Genomic DNA, 16,653 nt, shown 5'->3' with positions numbered 1-16,653 from the left:
GAGGTCCCAAGGTACTTCTTAGCTCTAGAGATAGGCTGGACACCCACTGTGGCTAGCATCCTCCCGCCCTGAGCCTTCTGTAAGGTGCTGCTACTCCGTGTCCTCAGTCCCTGTGTGGCTCTCTCTCTTTCATAGTGACTGAATTGAAGCTGCTTCTATACTTTCTCTCAGGTTGAGGCCTCTGGTGTCTGCCCAGCCAGCTAAGAAGGCAGCTGTGGGAGAGGTATGTTGTCCTGCACAGCTAGGGCAGGGCCTCAGGATCACAAGTTGCCATCAGGCTTGGCAGGGAGAGGCCCAGCTGGTTGCTGCTCCAGTGCTGGCTGGGCTCCAGGAGAGAGTCCTGAAGCTTGGAGGGTGCGGGCTTCTGGGTCACAGACGTGGAGCAGCAGGTTGTAAAGGGCAGCTAGATGCTGTTACTCTGGGGCTGTGAGTGACCTGATCCCCACTGTGCACTAGAGTGGGCAAAGGCTAGATTCCATACCACAGGACCCCCAGCTCAGATGTGAGAGAACCTGAAGGTCCCTTAGAGTCAGGAGGGTGGCACATACTCTGCTTTCATCCCAGAGTCCTGCCTTCTCTTCCAGGCTTTGCTCTTAAGTTCCCCTGCCTTGGGAGCTGAGCCTATCAAGCCATCAGCAGTCTTGGTAGAGAGTGGCCCTGTGTCATACCATCCTGAGGAGGATGCAGATGAGGAGGACGCTGAGGAAGAGGATGGAGAGCCCTGCGTCAGTGCTCTGCAGATGATGGGTGGCAATGGTAGGTAGGGCCCACATGATTGTGGGTCCAGTAGAGGAACTTTGAAGGGGTATCCAGAGACAAAAAGGCATAGCCTTTTACTTGAGTAATTTCCAAATATGAGCCTATTGGCTACAAGCTAAATTTCTCTCTGCAAAAGAAGGAATTTGAACTAGGACACTGAAAATTGGCCACATTGATTCCAAGCCCCCCCCCCTTTTTTCTTTTTTTTAAAAGAAAAAAAATTTTTTTAAAGATTTATTTATTATTATATCTAAGTACACTGTAGCTGTCTTCAGACACCAGAAGAGGGTATCAGATCTCATTACAGATGGCTGTGAGCCACCAAGTGGTTGCTGGGATTTGAACTCAGGCCCTTTGGAAGAGCAATCAGTGCTCTTACCCGATGAGTCATTTCTCCTGCCTGATTCTGAGGCCCTTGAATATGCTAGGAGAAACTAGGCAAAGACTAGGGACTAGCTCACAGGGAAATGAGGCATCTGCAATGAATCAGGCCATGCTTTCTGGGCTTGTTGGGGGTCAGCAAGGGAGCTGCTCAGCCAGTAGTGAAGTATCATGGATTAGTGCCCAGCAAGGAACCAAGGCTGCCCCACAGGGCACACACCAGTTCACCATCCCTAAAGGCATCTGGGATAGATTGAAATGGCATGTTTTCAGTTGGTGGGGCCTGTGAGGTGAGCAGTGGGGCTGGGGGTTGGGGGTGTGGGAACATCCATGGCTGTCCTGTGTTTTCAGATTACGGCTGTGATGGTGACGAGGATGATGGCTACTGAGTGGAACTCAAGACCAGGCAGCGTCCTGGTGCTGGACTCCAAGTGTATCTGTCTTATGGGTGTCAGGTGGGCCCGGGGGCCACGGCTCACAGGAATGATTTCTCAGACTCGACCAGTCAAGCACTGCCCCACTTATTTGAAGCTCTCTTCCCATGGCCACATAATGGACCATTGTACTTATTATTGGGAATCATGTTTTGAGCAATGTAAGGGATATTTTTGCTCAGCAAGGGAAACTAGCTGTGTGTTATGTGTAATGAAACATGGTCAGAGAGTAGCTGGGTCTGGATCCCACTTCGTGGCCTAGCCTGCTAGTCACTGTTTACCAGGAATCCTCAGGCAGGCACTGTGTCCACTTGTCGTTAGGAAATTGAAGCACAAGGGCTTCAGTCAAGCGGTAGAGCCCTGCTCTTAGCCTGCTGCTGGTGTTCTCTGCCCCGTCCTTCCCATCCTGGAGAGAGGTATTAAGCAAGAGCCATGTGGCAGTTATTTCTCTCTACTGGGCATCCACAGCCTGGAGTCTCTGCCTTTAACTTCAGCACCAGCTTCCTGCAGGTAGGATACTCCCTACCATTTTCAGTGTCCATTCACTACCTTGAACCATCAGGAGCATCATAGGCCTCAGGCTCCTGCTTAGGACTTAAGTTGTGCGCCCAGGAGTCCCAGTAGCATATTAGTCAAGTTTATCAGCAGCACCCAGAACGTGGAGACCAGCAGACCATGCACACCTGTATGCAGTTTTCTGTTGATGTCTAGCATAGTCTATGTGGAGTTCTGGCCCTGCCCCATCAGTTAGAATGAACCCTTAGTACTCCTGCACAGAACCCTCTGCCAAGAAGCCTGCAAGCCGTCTCCTGGGCCTCTTCATGAGAAGGCCCACAGAGTACTCCAGCCTCCCTTTCCTGGACGCAGCCTTGGATGCAGACTACTTGACTTTCTGATCAAGAGCTGGGGACTGGGCCTGAGGTGATGAGTTGGGGCAGCTGCAGATGAGAGTGGATGGGTCGGACAGGTAGGAAGTGATTTTGACGAAAAGATTGTAGGCTTGCGGACTCTATGTGGGAATGCGGAACCATAGTCAAAGGCCCTTCCCAGAAGTGAGCACAGAACTGTGGTAGGGGAGAATAGTTTTCGGATGTTTGTACGTTTTCAACGGCACAACTTCTCTGTGGCATGGAGAGTCCAGGGTGAGAGGTAGGAGCTAGGAGCTCAGGAAAAGAAACAAGTACCTGGGAGGAGAACTGAGGCCTGCTCCCCAGCTGGGCCTTGTCTGCCTCCAAGACAGCAGGAAGAGAGAGGTCTGGGAATGAGCAAGGACGGGTAAGGCTGGAGTACTCTTGTGAGGTAATTGAGTTGTTCACTACCACAGATAGAGTTAGAATGCTGGGGCAGAGGAAGGTGGACAATGCTGAGTGAGGACAGTCCCTAGAAGATAGGTGAGTAACAAAGTGGGAGGGGTCCTGAAATGTGGGCCCTGTGTCTGTCACATGGTTGGACAGACCCTGGTGCTGAGGAGGAAGGTCCCAGTAGAGGGCAGCCGTGAAGTAGGCAAGATGCTTCTGAGCTGAGGTCATACATAGCCTTGTGTTTGAGCTGCTAGCAGCACTAGTGTGAAGCTCAAGGGGGCGCTGGATGTGTATGCCCCTACTGTGCATGCAGTTAATTAGTCCATTTCTGTGTGCTTTACCTGACTGGGATTATCACAGCAGAATCCCCCTGCCTAGCGTCTTCTCAGAGTGCAGAGCAGCACTCAGGTAGCCTCCTAGGAAGAACCAGTCCTCACCACACTGGACCTTAGAAGAGGGAAGGAGGAGACGAGGGAGTCCATTGGATCATGTATTCTAGACTGAGACCCCATGTGGTCTGAGTGCTAAGCAGACAGGATAGCTTATATCTCACAGCCTCCTCTGCCTTCTGTCTTTCTGATGGGGGAAGGGAGGTGCAGGGGACACTACATGTAATATGCACCATCCAAGTTTCTTGCCAGTCCCCGAAGCTGAGGAACCTAATACTTCATGGTTGCCACCATCCTCTGCAAACCAGGTGATTACTGGGGCAATATAGTAGCAGTCAGCAAGGTTCCTGATAAACCTAGACATTTGAGGCTTGGCAGAGTGTGTGCCTGTCTTTAGAGGTAACTGGGATGCTTTCCGGAGATGAGCCACAGAATGAGAGGTTATAGCCATGCAGGGCTGTGAGGCACTGTCCCTCCTGAGCTAGTGTACCCATTGAGAAGGACCCGGACTTTCTGACTCAGGTGCTTTGCCCCGCAGAACACTTCTGAGCAGGAGTGAAACAAGCCCTGTGTGGGGTGGGGCACTCCATTTATACATAGTTAGAAGGTGCAGACTGAGGTTTGGCCACGCCCTTTGCCCAGATACCTGTCTAGGACCAGGGCATGGATACACCTTGCCAGTGGGAGAGAATACATGGAATGGGCATGGATCCAGCTGGATAGATCTTTGCCTCTGTAGTACCACTAGATTGCAGGTACCCTACAAGAAACTCCAGAAATCAAAGAAGCAGGACCTCAATGGGTGTTAGTGAGGGAGTGGGGTAGTGGGGTACGTGCATCTTAGGATACCTGTTAGACCCAGCATTTCTCTCTGGCCTCCCTTCTAAGAGGTGTAGAACACAAGTAAAGAAAGGAGGACTGAGGGAGACTTCAGTACCCCCTGAAGATTGCTTCCTGGCTAATGGATAGCCTGGGTTCTAATTGCTCTCTGTCTTCTCAGCATAGAGCAGTAGAGCTCTGAGTACACTCCAGACGGGGTCCCAGTCTAGAACCAGGATCCAGTGGATTCCCTCTTTCCCTTCCTTCCCTTTTCCAAGGCCAACTTAGGAGTTGTGGACAATGGACTTTTAGGCAGTAGCTGGACTGGGTCTAGGATGGTTTCCTTGGAGTACTTCCAGTCTAGGGAGCCAAGCCTGGGCCAGCCCCTAGAAGGCCTTGACTTCAGTGAAGAGATCCATCAGCTCTCAAACCCATGGATTGCTAGAACCATAATTTGCTGTAGGCTACCAACCCTGCAGGCCCACAGCCCCTCCACAACCCTTACAAGTTCTGGGCGTACCCCAGTATCCTACCTAAGTCAGTGTAGAGGGGAGTATCTGCCTTCATTTGCCCAAGCCTTGCGGTATAACCCAAACCTTGGGCCTCTCTTGGGCACAGAAGAAGCTTTGTGATCACTGGGACAAAACACCTGCTTGGCTTTCCCCCAGCCCAGCCTATTCTGTGACTGCTGGGGTAGAAGGCAACAAGGAAGCCTCCACACCCCATGAGTGAGGGGTGGCTGTACCTAGGTGTGGTGACACACACATGCAATACAGCTTAGTGTTGCATATGGCTCTGGTGCCCCCACTTGTACCTGCTGGGGCTTCCTTCCTATCCTACTCTGCACCTTATTCCAGCCTCCTCTGAAGCTTATGTGGCCCTCTGCATCCTCCAAGAGTGCAGGGGCCCAGCCAAGGGCAACAGGCTTACTCAAAAAAGCCCTGAATAGCCCTGCCTGGGAGCACCCTGGAGGTAGCCTGTTCCCTGAGGCCCTAGGAATCTGCTTAGCCCTGTCAGGCCTGGGGTTTCACATGACCTATAAGGTGGTGTGCTTTACCCCAGAGGCAAGCAAGCCTGAGTTTAGTTACTCGTGAGAGTGGACACCCAAGACGGTAGCTGCTTGAGCCTCCCCTGGTGGTCTTGACCTAGAATGGAGTTTAATATTCAGTACCATTGCGTTGTGAGTCATAGACCACGGATAACAAGCCTGTAGCTTATACTGCCCTGGGCCAGTAAACCCCACTGGGGGTGGGGGTTGCAGCTGGGCAGAAATGGGTAGGGCACAGTGAAGTGGATAAGCCAGACACTGGGACTGAACCTCAGAGGTACAGGACTTACTGATATATCAGTTACTTGCAGTGAATTGGTGTAATTGGCCCCAAGCTTGAGAGGTTGGCTTGGGCTGCACCCTCTGGTGGCTGCGTGCAGCACTACTTTCTGAAGGACCTTACTGGACATACTCTTAGCAGTCAGTGCTGACCAGGGGAGCTTTCCCTGCTTGGGCAGTACAGCAGACTGGCCCCATCACTCCCCACCCCTACCCTGCAGTCCCATAAATAGGTGGTACACCTGAACCAGCCAAGCTTAGTAAGAGGACTGGCAGAGATGTGGGCTGGCACACAGCTCCTGGAGCAACAACACATCTTCAAAGCTTCTTTAGTCCTAAGGTTCTTACCCTACAGTCAGCACCCTTTAACTCAGTGATTCTCAACCTGTGGACCAGAACTTTGGGGGTGAAACAACCCTTTCACAAGGGTCACCTAAGATCATCGGAAAGTACAGATATTTATGACTCATAATTATAAAATTTACATTTATAAAATTACATAATTACAAAGTTACAACTATGTAGTATTAGTGAATATAATTTATGTCTGGGTTTCACCACAACATGAGGAACTGTATTAGAGTGTTACAGCATGGGGAAGGTTGAGAACCAGTTCTCCCACCCTTATCTACCCTATTCAAAGGACTCAGCCACTCTGCAGGAAGTGCCCTTGCCTCTTTGGGGACATTGAGGTATCAAGTCAACTTTGGGTACAAAGGTTGGAGGTCTCCATTCAGTGATGAGTAAGCTCTGCAGATGAGGATCTCCAGCCCATGGTGGGTTTCAGAAAGGATTCTTGAACAGGGGCTAACCCCCAACATGTTCCTGAGCTCTACCTAGTGAGGTAGGCCACATTTCCTTGGTGGTCAGAACCTGCTACATTCCTGAAGGGCTAACTAACTAGTCCCTAGGGTGCCTGGGCTAGGGCAGATTGGCAAATGGGTGGGGTCAGGCTCCAAGCTGCATTTGGCACCTGAGGCCTCAGCAGCCTTCAAAGTGGCTGTGGGCAGTGGTAATGGGCAGACTTTATGGTTTTCCTTTTGGGAGAGGAACATAGCTCAGGGGAGCTATTGTCCCCAAACAATGGGCCTGGCTAAGACCCATGAGGGCAGTGGCCCCAAACTGGTGAGACCCAACCCATCTCAACCATCACCCACTTGTTAAATCCTCAACCCGACCTTGGATCCAGCCTGTCCTGAACCTCATTCTGCCATACTCTCCTTCCTGCTGACCCTGGCCAGGGAGGAGCATAGAGGAACTCCAGGCATCTCCAAGAGCTTTAATGCACAATTCACCTTGTGTCCCAGCCCAACTCAAGGCAGCAGGATAAAGGGGGTGTAAAGCTGAGTTCCCAGGCTAGCCCTGCTGTTCAGCTCAGTCCAAGGTTGAAGTCTGGAGAGAAGGCCTAGTTAAACATGGTGAGCTGAGGGCAAATAGAACTCCTGTCCCCCAATATGTAAGTCGTGGATCGCTATCTGCCAGGCACTGCCCCTAGGGAGATTATAATGGCCTGATCACACAGCATGCCTTGGGGAATGGCCAGCCTTCCTGACCAGTGGAGCTGAACTGACCCTTGCAGAAAGGCGTTGGTAGGAGCAAGGGCCATACTTCAGTAGATGGGGTGCAGGCTGTGAGGTAAAGGTTAAGCAGGCTCAGCATGCTTTCTTCAGGCTGTATGTTGAGAAGTGGCTTAGGCTTGTTGAGACTTCATCACCGATAAGTAGTCATCTAAGGAGCACTTGCTGGTGGTTCTGGAAACTAGTCAGAGCTACCTCCCAATTCCTGGAAAGCAAGGCACTACTCCCTCAGGACACAGACGTGCCCTCCACAGGAGAATGGTGTGCTCCAACTGGAGGCAAAAAATAGGTAATGGGGCTAGCAGTCGGGAGACAGAGGCAGGTGGAGCTCTGTGTTTGAGACCAGCCTAGTCTACAGAAGATCCTGGAAAGCCAGGGCTACAACAAAAAATCCTGTCTCAAAAAATAATAGAAAGCAAGTGCCTCAGAGTTTTCTCCAGTCTCTTTCTGTTAGCATGTGCTCAGGCTTCAGTAACAAGTGTAACAGAAAAGCTGAAGTCTGTCCTGTTCCCATCACCAGCCAAGAGGCCCCCAATCAGTCATTTACAGAGCAGACACTGGCAATGTCTCAGAGTAAAGCCAGTGACACAGCAAGGGACAGTCCTCCAGGCTGCTTGTGGGAGAGGCTAGCACATGATGTATCCATTAACACAGAGACATCTAGCAAGCAAACTGGTGTGGTGGCACATGTTTGTGGTGCCAGGACAGTGCTAGAAGCAGAGGCAGGAGGATCGATATAAGTTCAAGGCCAGCCTAAGCTGAAGAGTGAGAATGTTTGAAACAGCAAAAAGGTAGCTCTGCAGAGGCCAGCAGGGTAGAAATGAGGCCATGCTAGACAGCCAGGCAACACCTAGAATTGCAGCATGCTGGCCTTCTGGGAATAAGAGAGTGGGCTGCAGAGCTCGGAGGTGCCCTGCACGAGCTCAGGATGTAGGGTGGAGGAGGCAAGGACTGCTTCCAAGTAAGGATCTGGACAGGCTCATGGAGATGTGGGAAGATGGGTTCTGATACGGTTATGTTTAGGGGCCTACAAGGTGGACAGGGATCTCTGAACAGAAAAATCCAGGATGTCTGGGTGATGGAGGCCCGTGCCTCCAATTCCAGCACTCAGGAGGCAGAGGCAGATGGATCTTGAGATCAAGACCAGCCTGGTCTACACAGCAAGTTCCAGAACAGCCAAGGCTACCCAGAAAACCCATCATATGTCTAGGACGATGAGGTGGAATCAGGTTTACCAGCCAGTGGAGACTTCTGGGGGATGTTCCTGGCGAATGTGCAAAGTTTACCAGCCCATTGACAGCGACTCAGAATGAGAACTTGGAGTTGGAGCATTGTCACAAGCTCAGGCTGTACACAACCATGTTCAGGCCAGTTGGAACATGGGTGTTATACCCCTTCTGTCCTAGTTTGCTTTCTCAGGACTTTTTTAATTTTTAGATGTATTTTATGTGAATGTTTTGCCTGCGTACATGAGTGTGTACCACATGCATAGTCAGTGACTGCAGAGATCAGAAGAGGGTATCAGATCCCTGGAACAAGAGTTGCAGGTGGCTGTGAACCACCGTGTGGGTTCAGGGGAGTGAATCTGGGTCCTCTGCAAGAGCAAGTGCTCTCAGCCTTGAGCCATCTCTCCAGCCTGTCGCTGTGATTTTAAAATACTGAGCAAACCCATCTTGTGAGGAAGAAAAGGTTTCTTTTGGCTTACATGTCCTGGTCATAGTCCATCAGTGAAGGAAATAAGGGCAGAAACCATGGAGGACCGCTGCTCACCATCTTGCTTTCCAAGGCTTGTTCAGCTTGCTTCCTTAGATAACCCAGCACAGCTTTCCCAGATGGCATGGCCTGCAGTGGACTGGGCCCTCCCACATCAAACATCAATGAAGATGATGCCCTGTAGACATGCCCACAGGCCAAACCTGTGGGGACAATGCCTCCGTTAACATTGCTTCTTCCTAGGTGACTGGTTGTGTCAAGTTAGCAACATCACACCTTCTCTGCTCCAGCTCATCAGGCAGAGGCAGGAAGCCCTGAGAGCTGGTTTGCAATTCGTACAAATAAGGAACTCTATGGTGAATACAAGGCCTGTGCAAAAAAGAGAAATTTTTTTTCCCCCATAGGCAAAAGCCCACTCAAATATCCTGTCTTTCCCCAGTTTGCCACCAGCCTTCTGGATGTAGGGACCAAGGGCCTCTCTTCTCCCCAACCCCAGCTCCCATCTTTACACACAATCTTACAATCCTGAGGTATGCTAAGCAAAGTTTTGCCAGGGGCAGCATACTTGTGGTACTGCTTAACAGTCCATTAATGCTCAGAGACAAGCCCACGGAATGGGAGCACCCAACGTAGAAAGGGCTTGGGAGACTTCCTGAGGCCCTAGAGTGGGATATATGTGGGAGTCACACTAGGACATCTTCCTAGAGCCAGGCCAAAACAGGGCACTAAAGTCTTACCCAGAAGAGACAGGTCTCCACATACTTGGGATTCAGGAGGCAACAAAGTATGTGAGGGTAGGGCTGATGGAGCTGTAGGGTATAGTGAGGTGTGGGCAGGACTCCATGACAAGGGATAGCAAGGGTCTCTGTGTGTCCCTTTGTGTGCCCAAGGAGGGCAGAATGGGACAGACCAGCAGAGGTAAGTTCATGGCCCAGAAGCAGAGGTGTACCCTGCTGTGAGGGCCTCGGAGAAGCCAGTCTGTTGTGAGACCTAATGGCCAGGCACAAGTGCTGTGAAGGTAGGCAGGAGGACATGGGGCCAAGGCGTCCTCATGCTGGGCAATGGGTGAGTCACCACTGACCCGACGTCCTGGCGCCAAGGTGGGGGAGCGGGCCACTTTTATGGCAGGAAGCCATGAAGGCTGATAAAGGGCAGGGTTGGAAGCCAAGGGCTTCCCACTTCCTGCAGACTGAGTAGAGCCAGTAGACCTGTGGGCATCTGCTTTTACAGATCCAGGTGTCTACAGCCTGGCCTGGGTGTCTCACAAAATAGGACACATTTGTTCTATGACTTGTCTGGCTGTACCTTTGAATAGTGTGACAAGAGAGGCGCCATTGGGTGCACTGCATCTCAGACAGCTGCCAGAAGGGTCCTAATCAGGAGCAGTGTTGAAGAATGGCTAATGCTGGGCCAAGGAGGCAAAGAAGAATGTAGGAATGTGGCAGGTATATCAAACTAACCAGGCTACACCAGGAGTGCACAGGTACCTAGGAGATGGGGCACTCACAGGAAGGGCACAGTAACCCAGTCTGGTGTGACTCCACATGGTGTCTACTGAGCCCCAGGCAAAGTCCTGTCTATGCTGGCCTCTCAGTACTGCCCAATGAGTTCAGCCCTTCCATCTTTAGCACCACCCAGCCTGCCCACTAACAGAGCCACAGAGGGACTCCTTAGCCTGATCTTTGCATCACCAGGGCCAAATATCCAGCACCATTTTCCAGGTACCATATCTTATTCACTCCCACCCAGCTTCTGGGGCCCCAGACAGGTGGTCACCATAAGGCTGGGAAAGCCTTCTCCCGAGCTACCAATATAATGGCTTCAAACAATACAAAAAGTAGAGTAGATGGGCTAAGAGTGTCTCATTAGACCCCCACCCCCACCCCAGCACTCCAACATCCTTGTGCCATTCCTGTGTGTATCCCTTTCCCCAGCACTGGCTCTTCCTTGAACCCAGGCTCTTGCTGCTGCTGCTTTTCTCTGCATCTGCTGCTCAGGACACCTTCCAGAGCTGAGTTAGAGCCTTCTCGGGTCTCAGCAGACTCTGAGGGTCCCTATGTCCCCACTGCATCCTGCTCTCCTTTTTTTGGGAGGGGGGAGGGGTAAAGCAGACAGCGGGCCTGAACTTGCTAGGGGAGGGGCTGCTTGCTCATGGAGGGGAAGTGGGAAATGCTGTGGGCTGGGCAGTGCCAAGGGAAGCAGCCCCTTTTCCCATCTGCCTGGGGTCTGCCAAGACTCCAAATTAGTCATTCCATCCAGGAATGGAGGTCTGTCTCAGTTTCCCCAGATTTATAACCTTTGCCCCTACAGCTGCCATCTCTGTCCCTCCCCAATGGCTCTGTCATTCTGGGACAGCTGAGCTCTTCCTGACAACAACAGATACCTGCCACGTATTCTAATCACAGCTCTGTGGGCTCATTCAGAGTCAATTCAGATTAGGATGGGGATTTGGGGGCTTGGAAAAAACGCAGTTTCAACTGCCCTTCCCTCTGGTGTTGGCTGTAGTGTGAGCTGTCCAGGCCTCCAAAGCAGAAGGCCCAAGGATGTGAGTTTTCTAAATATGGTCCCAGAGGTTTCACAGCACCTATCTTGGACAGTCCTCAATGTCGCCGGGAGCAGGAATCTGGTCTGGCTTCTGATGGCTGGCCTTGCTTTTCACGTTAAGGTTAAAAGGTGGCAAGGAAAGAAAGTGTCTGTCTGGAGCCTAGGCTGTTCTAGCATGGCCCCTGCTGTGCACATACCCCTCTGGAGTCTCGGCAGGCAGGCAGCTAGTATGCCTCCTCAACCTTTGAGGAAAACCAGATGATACTGCCTGCCACGTAGGCACCCATACCACCCAAAACAATGCGAGAGAAGCGCAGCCCTGCGAGGACGCTTCCCAGCATCAACACTGATGACGTCTGGGACTTTGAGAGAAAAAAAAAATCACACCAGCTATTAAGAGCCACACAGGAGCCAGAGGTTGGTCAGCGGTACGGAGCACCACGGAGTAGCTCACTAGCGGCCCTAGGGGCGGAGCCAGAAGGGGCGGTACCGAAGCTGCGAGAGAGGCCAGGCTTTGGGCGGGGCGGCTCCTCCTCGCGCCCCCGAGATTGGTCCGAAAGCGGGGCACGCCGACTCCCCATTGGTCCCCAGCCACCCTCGCGCAGTCCTCTGTGAACCGTGGTCTTTCCACCGCACCGCGCTTCTGTGGGCTGTCGTGGTAGCGCGTGGTGGGAAGGGACGCGCGCACGGTTCCGTGTCATACTGGGCCCGGCGCGCAGGCTCTTATCAGCACGGGCATCTGGCGGCCTGTCCCCGCACGAGCGCCCCAGCCCAATTCAATGGCCATTGTCCGCCGGCCCCTTTGTTCAGGAGGCGGCCACTTCCTGCAGGACCGAGAAGGGGGCGGGCGGCAGGAAACCGAAATGTGGAGGCCAGCCTTGCCTGGGGTCCTGTCTTGGGGGCTCGGCTCCGTCCGCAGCCTGTTGGGTGGATGGGAGAGCCGGAATGTCTCCTTCTGGAGAAGCGGTAGTGGGGGCTGGGTTCGTGAGATCAGAGCTTGCAGAGCTGGGGGAGGGGCCGAGGAAGGTCCCCAGACTGGGGTGCCCCTTCCAAGTCTGCTGCCTCCTGCACTTCCAGGGCACAGGGTCACCGGCTCAGAGGAGTTAAGAACCGCTGTTTCGGATGGAACTCAGATATCCGGGCGTGGAAACTCCACTTCCATTGCTTTCCCTGCAGGAAGAATCCACTGGAACTCAGCTAGAAAAGGGACTGTGGCATGGACCGTGAGTCCTCTTGTCGCTCCCTCTCCCGGACCTGTGGGGATCCTTAAGGCTGGCTTGGTCCTGCCTGCCAAACAGACAGCTCATTTCTGAGGGCCCGCAGCTGAACTATGAGTCAGGTGGAAGAGAGGCATCTGCCCTCTGGTCCACAATCTATTGTGGTCAGCTGCCCATGACCACCTTGCATAGAGCAAGAGTTCCTGCCCTCCCCTCTAAGCATTTCTCTTCCAGACCTCAGGCCTCACTCAGAAATCAGGATCTCACGCTAATATTTCAAGTTGGGATTTCATACAAGGTGTTGGCAACTGGGGCAAGTGGGCAGAGCCCTGCCGTCCAGGAAGTTAGGATACCTGTGCTCTTCCTGGAGTCTTTTAGACAGCAAGTGGCTGGGGGTGGCAGGCTTCCGTGGGATGAGAAAACACTCCCTACTTACTCACCTCAATGCAGAGGGGCTGAGAATGCTCAAGCTGAGCTGATGGGCATCCAACCAGCTCCATGCCCCTTGGGCATGACTTTATCTTTTGAGTCTCTAGCCTTAACATGAAGTTTGTGCTGACAGAAGGCATGGACGAACAGTATCCCCCAGAACAGAGTCGAGTGGTTCTTCACAAACAGCTGGTACTCTGAAAGGCTTGGACCCTCTAGGAATGGAAGCCCTATTTTACTGATCCCTGTAAATAGACATGGAAACTTTTAATGTGAGCAGCTGGAGGTCACAAGGTCAGATGGAGGGGGAGGGGAGAGGAGGGAGAGCTCTGCTGGGATCACTGTAAGCCCAGAAGAGATTAGAGCCATCGATTCTTAGTACTATGGTGCCCCTAGGAGAGGGGCAAAATTGGAAGAAAAGGAGGGCTAAGGTAAGGTTTCAAAGAACCTGGGAGATAGGTGCTCAAGTGGGACTGGCCAGGAAGGGACAATAGACTAGAGGTGGTAGCATGACTCCCACTACCTTAGAACTAGACCTGAGAAGGCCGCCTGGCGGGTTGAGGACTGAAGCAGAGCTCGAAGTCTCCTGGAGCCCATGGTATGCCAAGAGGTGAAGCATGGTGCCCATGTGACAACCGTGGGCTGCAAGAGCCAGGTATCCTTGCATGCTGTGTCTTCACAGTTCTGGTCTGAAAAGACTCCCCTGTGCCACCCCGAACTGGAGTAGCTGGCGGCTCTCCTGAAGCTGCACACAGAAAGCCATCTATCTCAGGACGATGGTGCTATTCAGATTGATTCAGCATGATCCTTCATGAAGTCTCAATTGGCTGCCACTCCTCACTCTTCTCATGTCACAGGGTGTCACACCCCACAGCCAGTCCTCATCACTGGGCCCTGTCCAAAGCACAGTGGCCTCATCAGAACCAGGAGCTACAGCCACTGGCCTCTCTCTCTAGACTTCCCCCTCACTCAGCTCTTGGTGCTTGAATCTAGGCTTCCACTAGGAAGCCCCTATGCCATCTGCTAGCCTGGGCTATTCGTGGTGCTGGGATGAGAGTCAAAGCCCAAGATGGCAGGGGCTACAAGGAAAAATGAACCCTTGCTTTGCCTAGGAGCTGGGGAGGGGCTGTGGGGCCATCTCTTTCTGGGAGGTCTCAGCATGAGTCACCCCTTCAAGCCCAGGCACAAATGCAGGAAACTGCCATTCTCTGGAACTATTTTCTCTCACAGAGGGAAAGCCCGTCACACACAGGCATTGTTCGAGGCCAGTGCTTTCCGGGTGGGCTCCTGCAAAAAGCAGCAGGCTAGCACTCTGGGCTGAACTGCTTCCCTTTGAGACCCAGGGGCGCCTGGAGGTTAAGAATGTGGGGCCACTAGCTTGAGGTAACAGGAGCACATCCACGAGGGGTGTGCCCTGTGGGATGAGGGCTAGGTCACCTAGGCCACTCTGCTGCATGCACACAGGAGTGGGGCTCAGGAATGAAAGAGAAGCAGGTGCTGTCCCCCTTACTATGCTGCTGTTAGTCCAGCAGCTGTCTGATGCAGGAAGTCTTGCAGACCCCAGCCCTCTGTTCACTTTGGTGTGGAGTCTGCCCAGGCCTGATGACAGGGGTAAACCTTGTCATGGTTGTGGGATGGGGGTGGGCACTTAATGCGGAGAGGGGCAGAGTAGAGTAGTGTCACCTGGCCCTCCAGTGACTCACCTGTGACTGAGATGCCTATAGACTGCAGAAGACTCAAGGCCTCACAGAAAGTAGGGGGATGCTAGCGCCCCCTGTCAACACCCTTAGAGCAGTGCAAGATGGAAGTAACTAGTGAGCCAGGTGGGCTGGTCCCTTGCCCCAGCACTGGTGCTCTGGCTGGGCATGCTCCAGAGTTGCGTCGCAGCAGGGTAAGGGGCACTCCTATTTTCATCCCTCTGGGCTCTACCCTCCAAGCTTCTTGTGAAGGCCAGATCCTGGCCACCGGTCCGCCTGAAGACTCTGAAGCTGGCCAGGGAGAACCTGCAGGCTAAAGATGTCAGTACCACACAAGGCATCAAGTTCACTTTCACCACAGACTCGTAGGCTTGGCCTAACTTGTGTAGGCGATATGTGTGCGCCCATGCACTCTCAGACCCCACTGGTAGCACTTCCTTAGACAGAACAGCGTTGAAGAGGGCAGGTGAGAACTGTTCACAGCCGGATCACGTGCAGGGAGACCTGGGACTCCTGGTTTCAGAGTCCACAACACAGCTGTCTCCTGGAGACCCAGAGTCTCCTGTGACATGTGGGGAGTGTTCACAGAAACAGGTGGCCAGCTGGAGGGAGCCCAGTCCTATTGCTGAAAGCAGGACCTGTTCTGTGTACTGGAGGGGTCTGAAAGGGACCCTGGGCTAGCAGCATGGGTTAGAAGACTAGACATGTTGGGAAAGATTCACCAAGAGAGGTGGTCCTAAGGAGTGACCCAGAGCGGGGCACTTGCCCAAAGAGAGCCTTCTAGACCACACTGTGTGGGATAAGAGCAGCTATGGTGCCCTGGGGCTAAGATGGGGAGGCCTTAGCAGCCTCATCTTACCTCGGGAGTGAAGGAGACAGCTGAAGCTACACAGCCAAGGTGTCGGGGTCCTCGTGCAGCATGTTGCCTGGTCCATTCCCTGCTGCCTTGCTCCTAGGTCTCCTGGGATCCCCCCACCTGCCATCTTCTGCCTCATCACCCTGCCCCACAATAGCCACTGATCTCTCATGTCCTCCCAAAATCTCCATGACAGTAAAATAAACCACGTCAACACTCACCATCATAAGCTTCAGAGTGATTCTTTTTAATTGAAAAAGTAATACATGCCATGGCAAAATTAAAAGCAGTGCTTTATGTGTGCAACTTCTCCCGTTGCTCATTCACTATTGGTGGTTCCTATGTGACACACACCTGATATCCCGGCACTTTAACTGGGAAGTCTGAGGGAAGAGGATGACTGAAAATTCAAGGGTAACTATGAGACTGTAGACTTTTTTAATAAAAAGATTTATTTATTTTATGTGTATGAGTACACTGTAGCTGTACAGATGGCCATGAGCCATCTTGTGGCTGCTAGGAATTGAGCTCCGGCCCTGCCCACTCCCTCAGCCCCGCCCGCTCTGGCGTAATTCACTGTAGCTGTCTTCAGACGCACCAGAAGATGCACCTGATCTCATTATGGGTGGTTGTGAGCCACCATGTGGTTGCTGGGATCCGAACTCAGGACCTTCGGAAGAGCAGTCAGTGCTCTTACCCGCTGAGCCATCTCACCCCCTTTTTTTTTAAGGACACCCGACATCTATTATAATCACTTTTTTAAAGTTTGTTTTAAGACAGTGTCTCATGTGGGTGGCAGATGTTGGCTTTGAACTTCTGCATCTCCTGTGTGTGATTACAGGTTCCACTGTAAATCCCCCCCCCGGGGGGGCGGGGTGGAGGTTCAAGATAGGGCTTCTCTATGTAGTTCTGGAACTCAGTGTGAAGAGTAGGTTGGCCTTGAACTCCTGTAGATCTGCCTGCCTCTGCCTCCAAGGGCTGGTATTAAAGGGGTGTGCCACCACATCTGAGCATTGTAACCACTTTTAAGGGCATAGTTCAGTGGCATGAAACTCAGTGTCATCATGTTCACTCCAGACACTGTCATCATCCCAATCTCTGACTTCCCACCGCCTCCCCTCCCCACCCCAAGCAGCTCCCCCTCCCCCTGGGCAGCTCCCCCTGACTTCCCATCACCTCCCCCTGGGCAGGTCCCCCTGACTTCCTACCA

General features: G+C 52.6%; 1 protein-coding gene across 3 annotated transcripts in view; it reads left to right on the top strand.

Moving 5' to 3' along the window:
- Positions 1-1,806, top strand: part of Brf1 (BRF1 RNA polymerase III transcription initiation factor subunit) — a 42,230-nt gene extending 40,424 nt beyond the window's left edge. For all 3 annotated transcript variants that reach the window (XM_031357784.1, XM_031357783.1, XM_031357782.1), the window contains exons 16-18: positions 172-223; positions 585-756; positions 1,492-1,806. In XM_031357784.1, coding sequence (XP_031213644.1) covers positions 172-223; positions 585-756; positions 1,492-1,529 — 262 coding nt within the window. In that variant the 3' untranslated portion in view covers positions 1,530-1,806. The remainder of the gene's footprint in view (positions 1-171; positions 224-584; positions 757-1,491) is intronic.
- The last annotated feature ends 14,847 nt before the right edge of the window (positions 1,807-16,653 follow it).

This window comes from Mastomys coucha, unplaced genomic scaffold (genome assembly GCF_008632895.1).
Source record: "Mastomys coucha isolate ucsf_1 unplaced genomic scaffold, UCSF_Mcou_1 pScaffold6, whole genome shotgun sequence".
Lineage (NCBI taxonomy): Eukaryota > Metazoa > Chordata > Mammalia > Rodentia > Muridae > Mastomys > Mastomys coucha.
The sequence above is the reverse complement of the archived record's forward strand: the minus strand, read 5'-3'. Positions and strand labels throughout refer to the sequence as shown.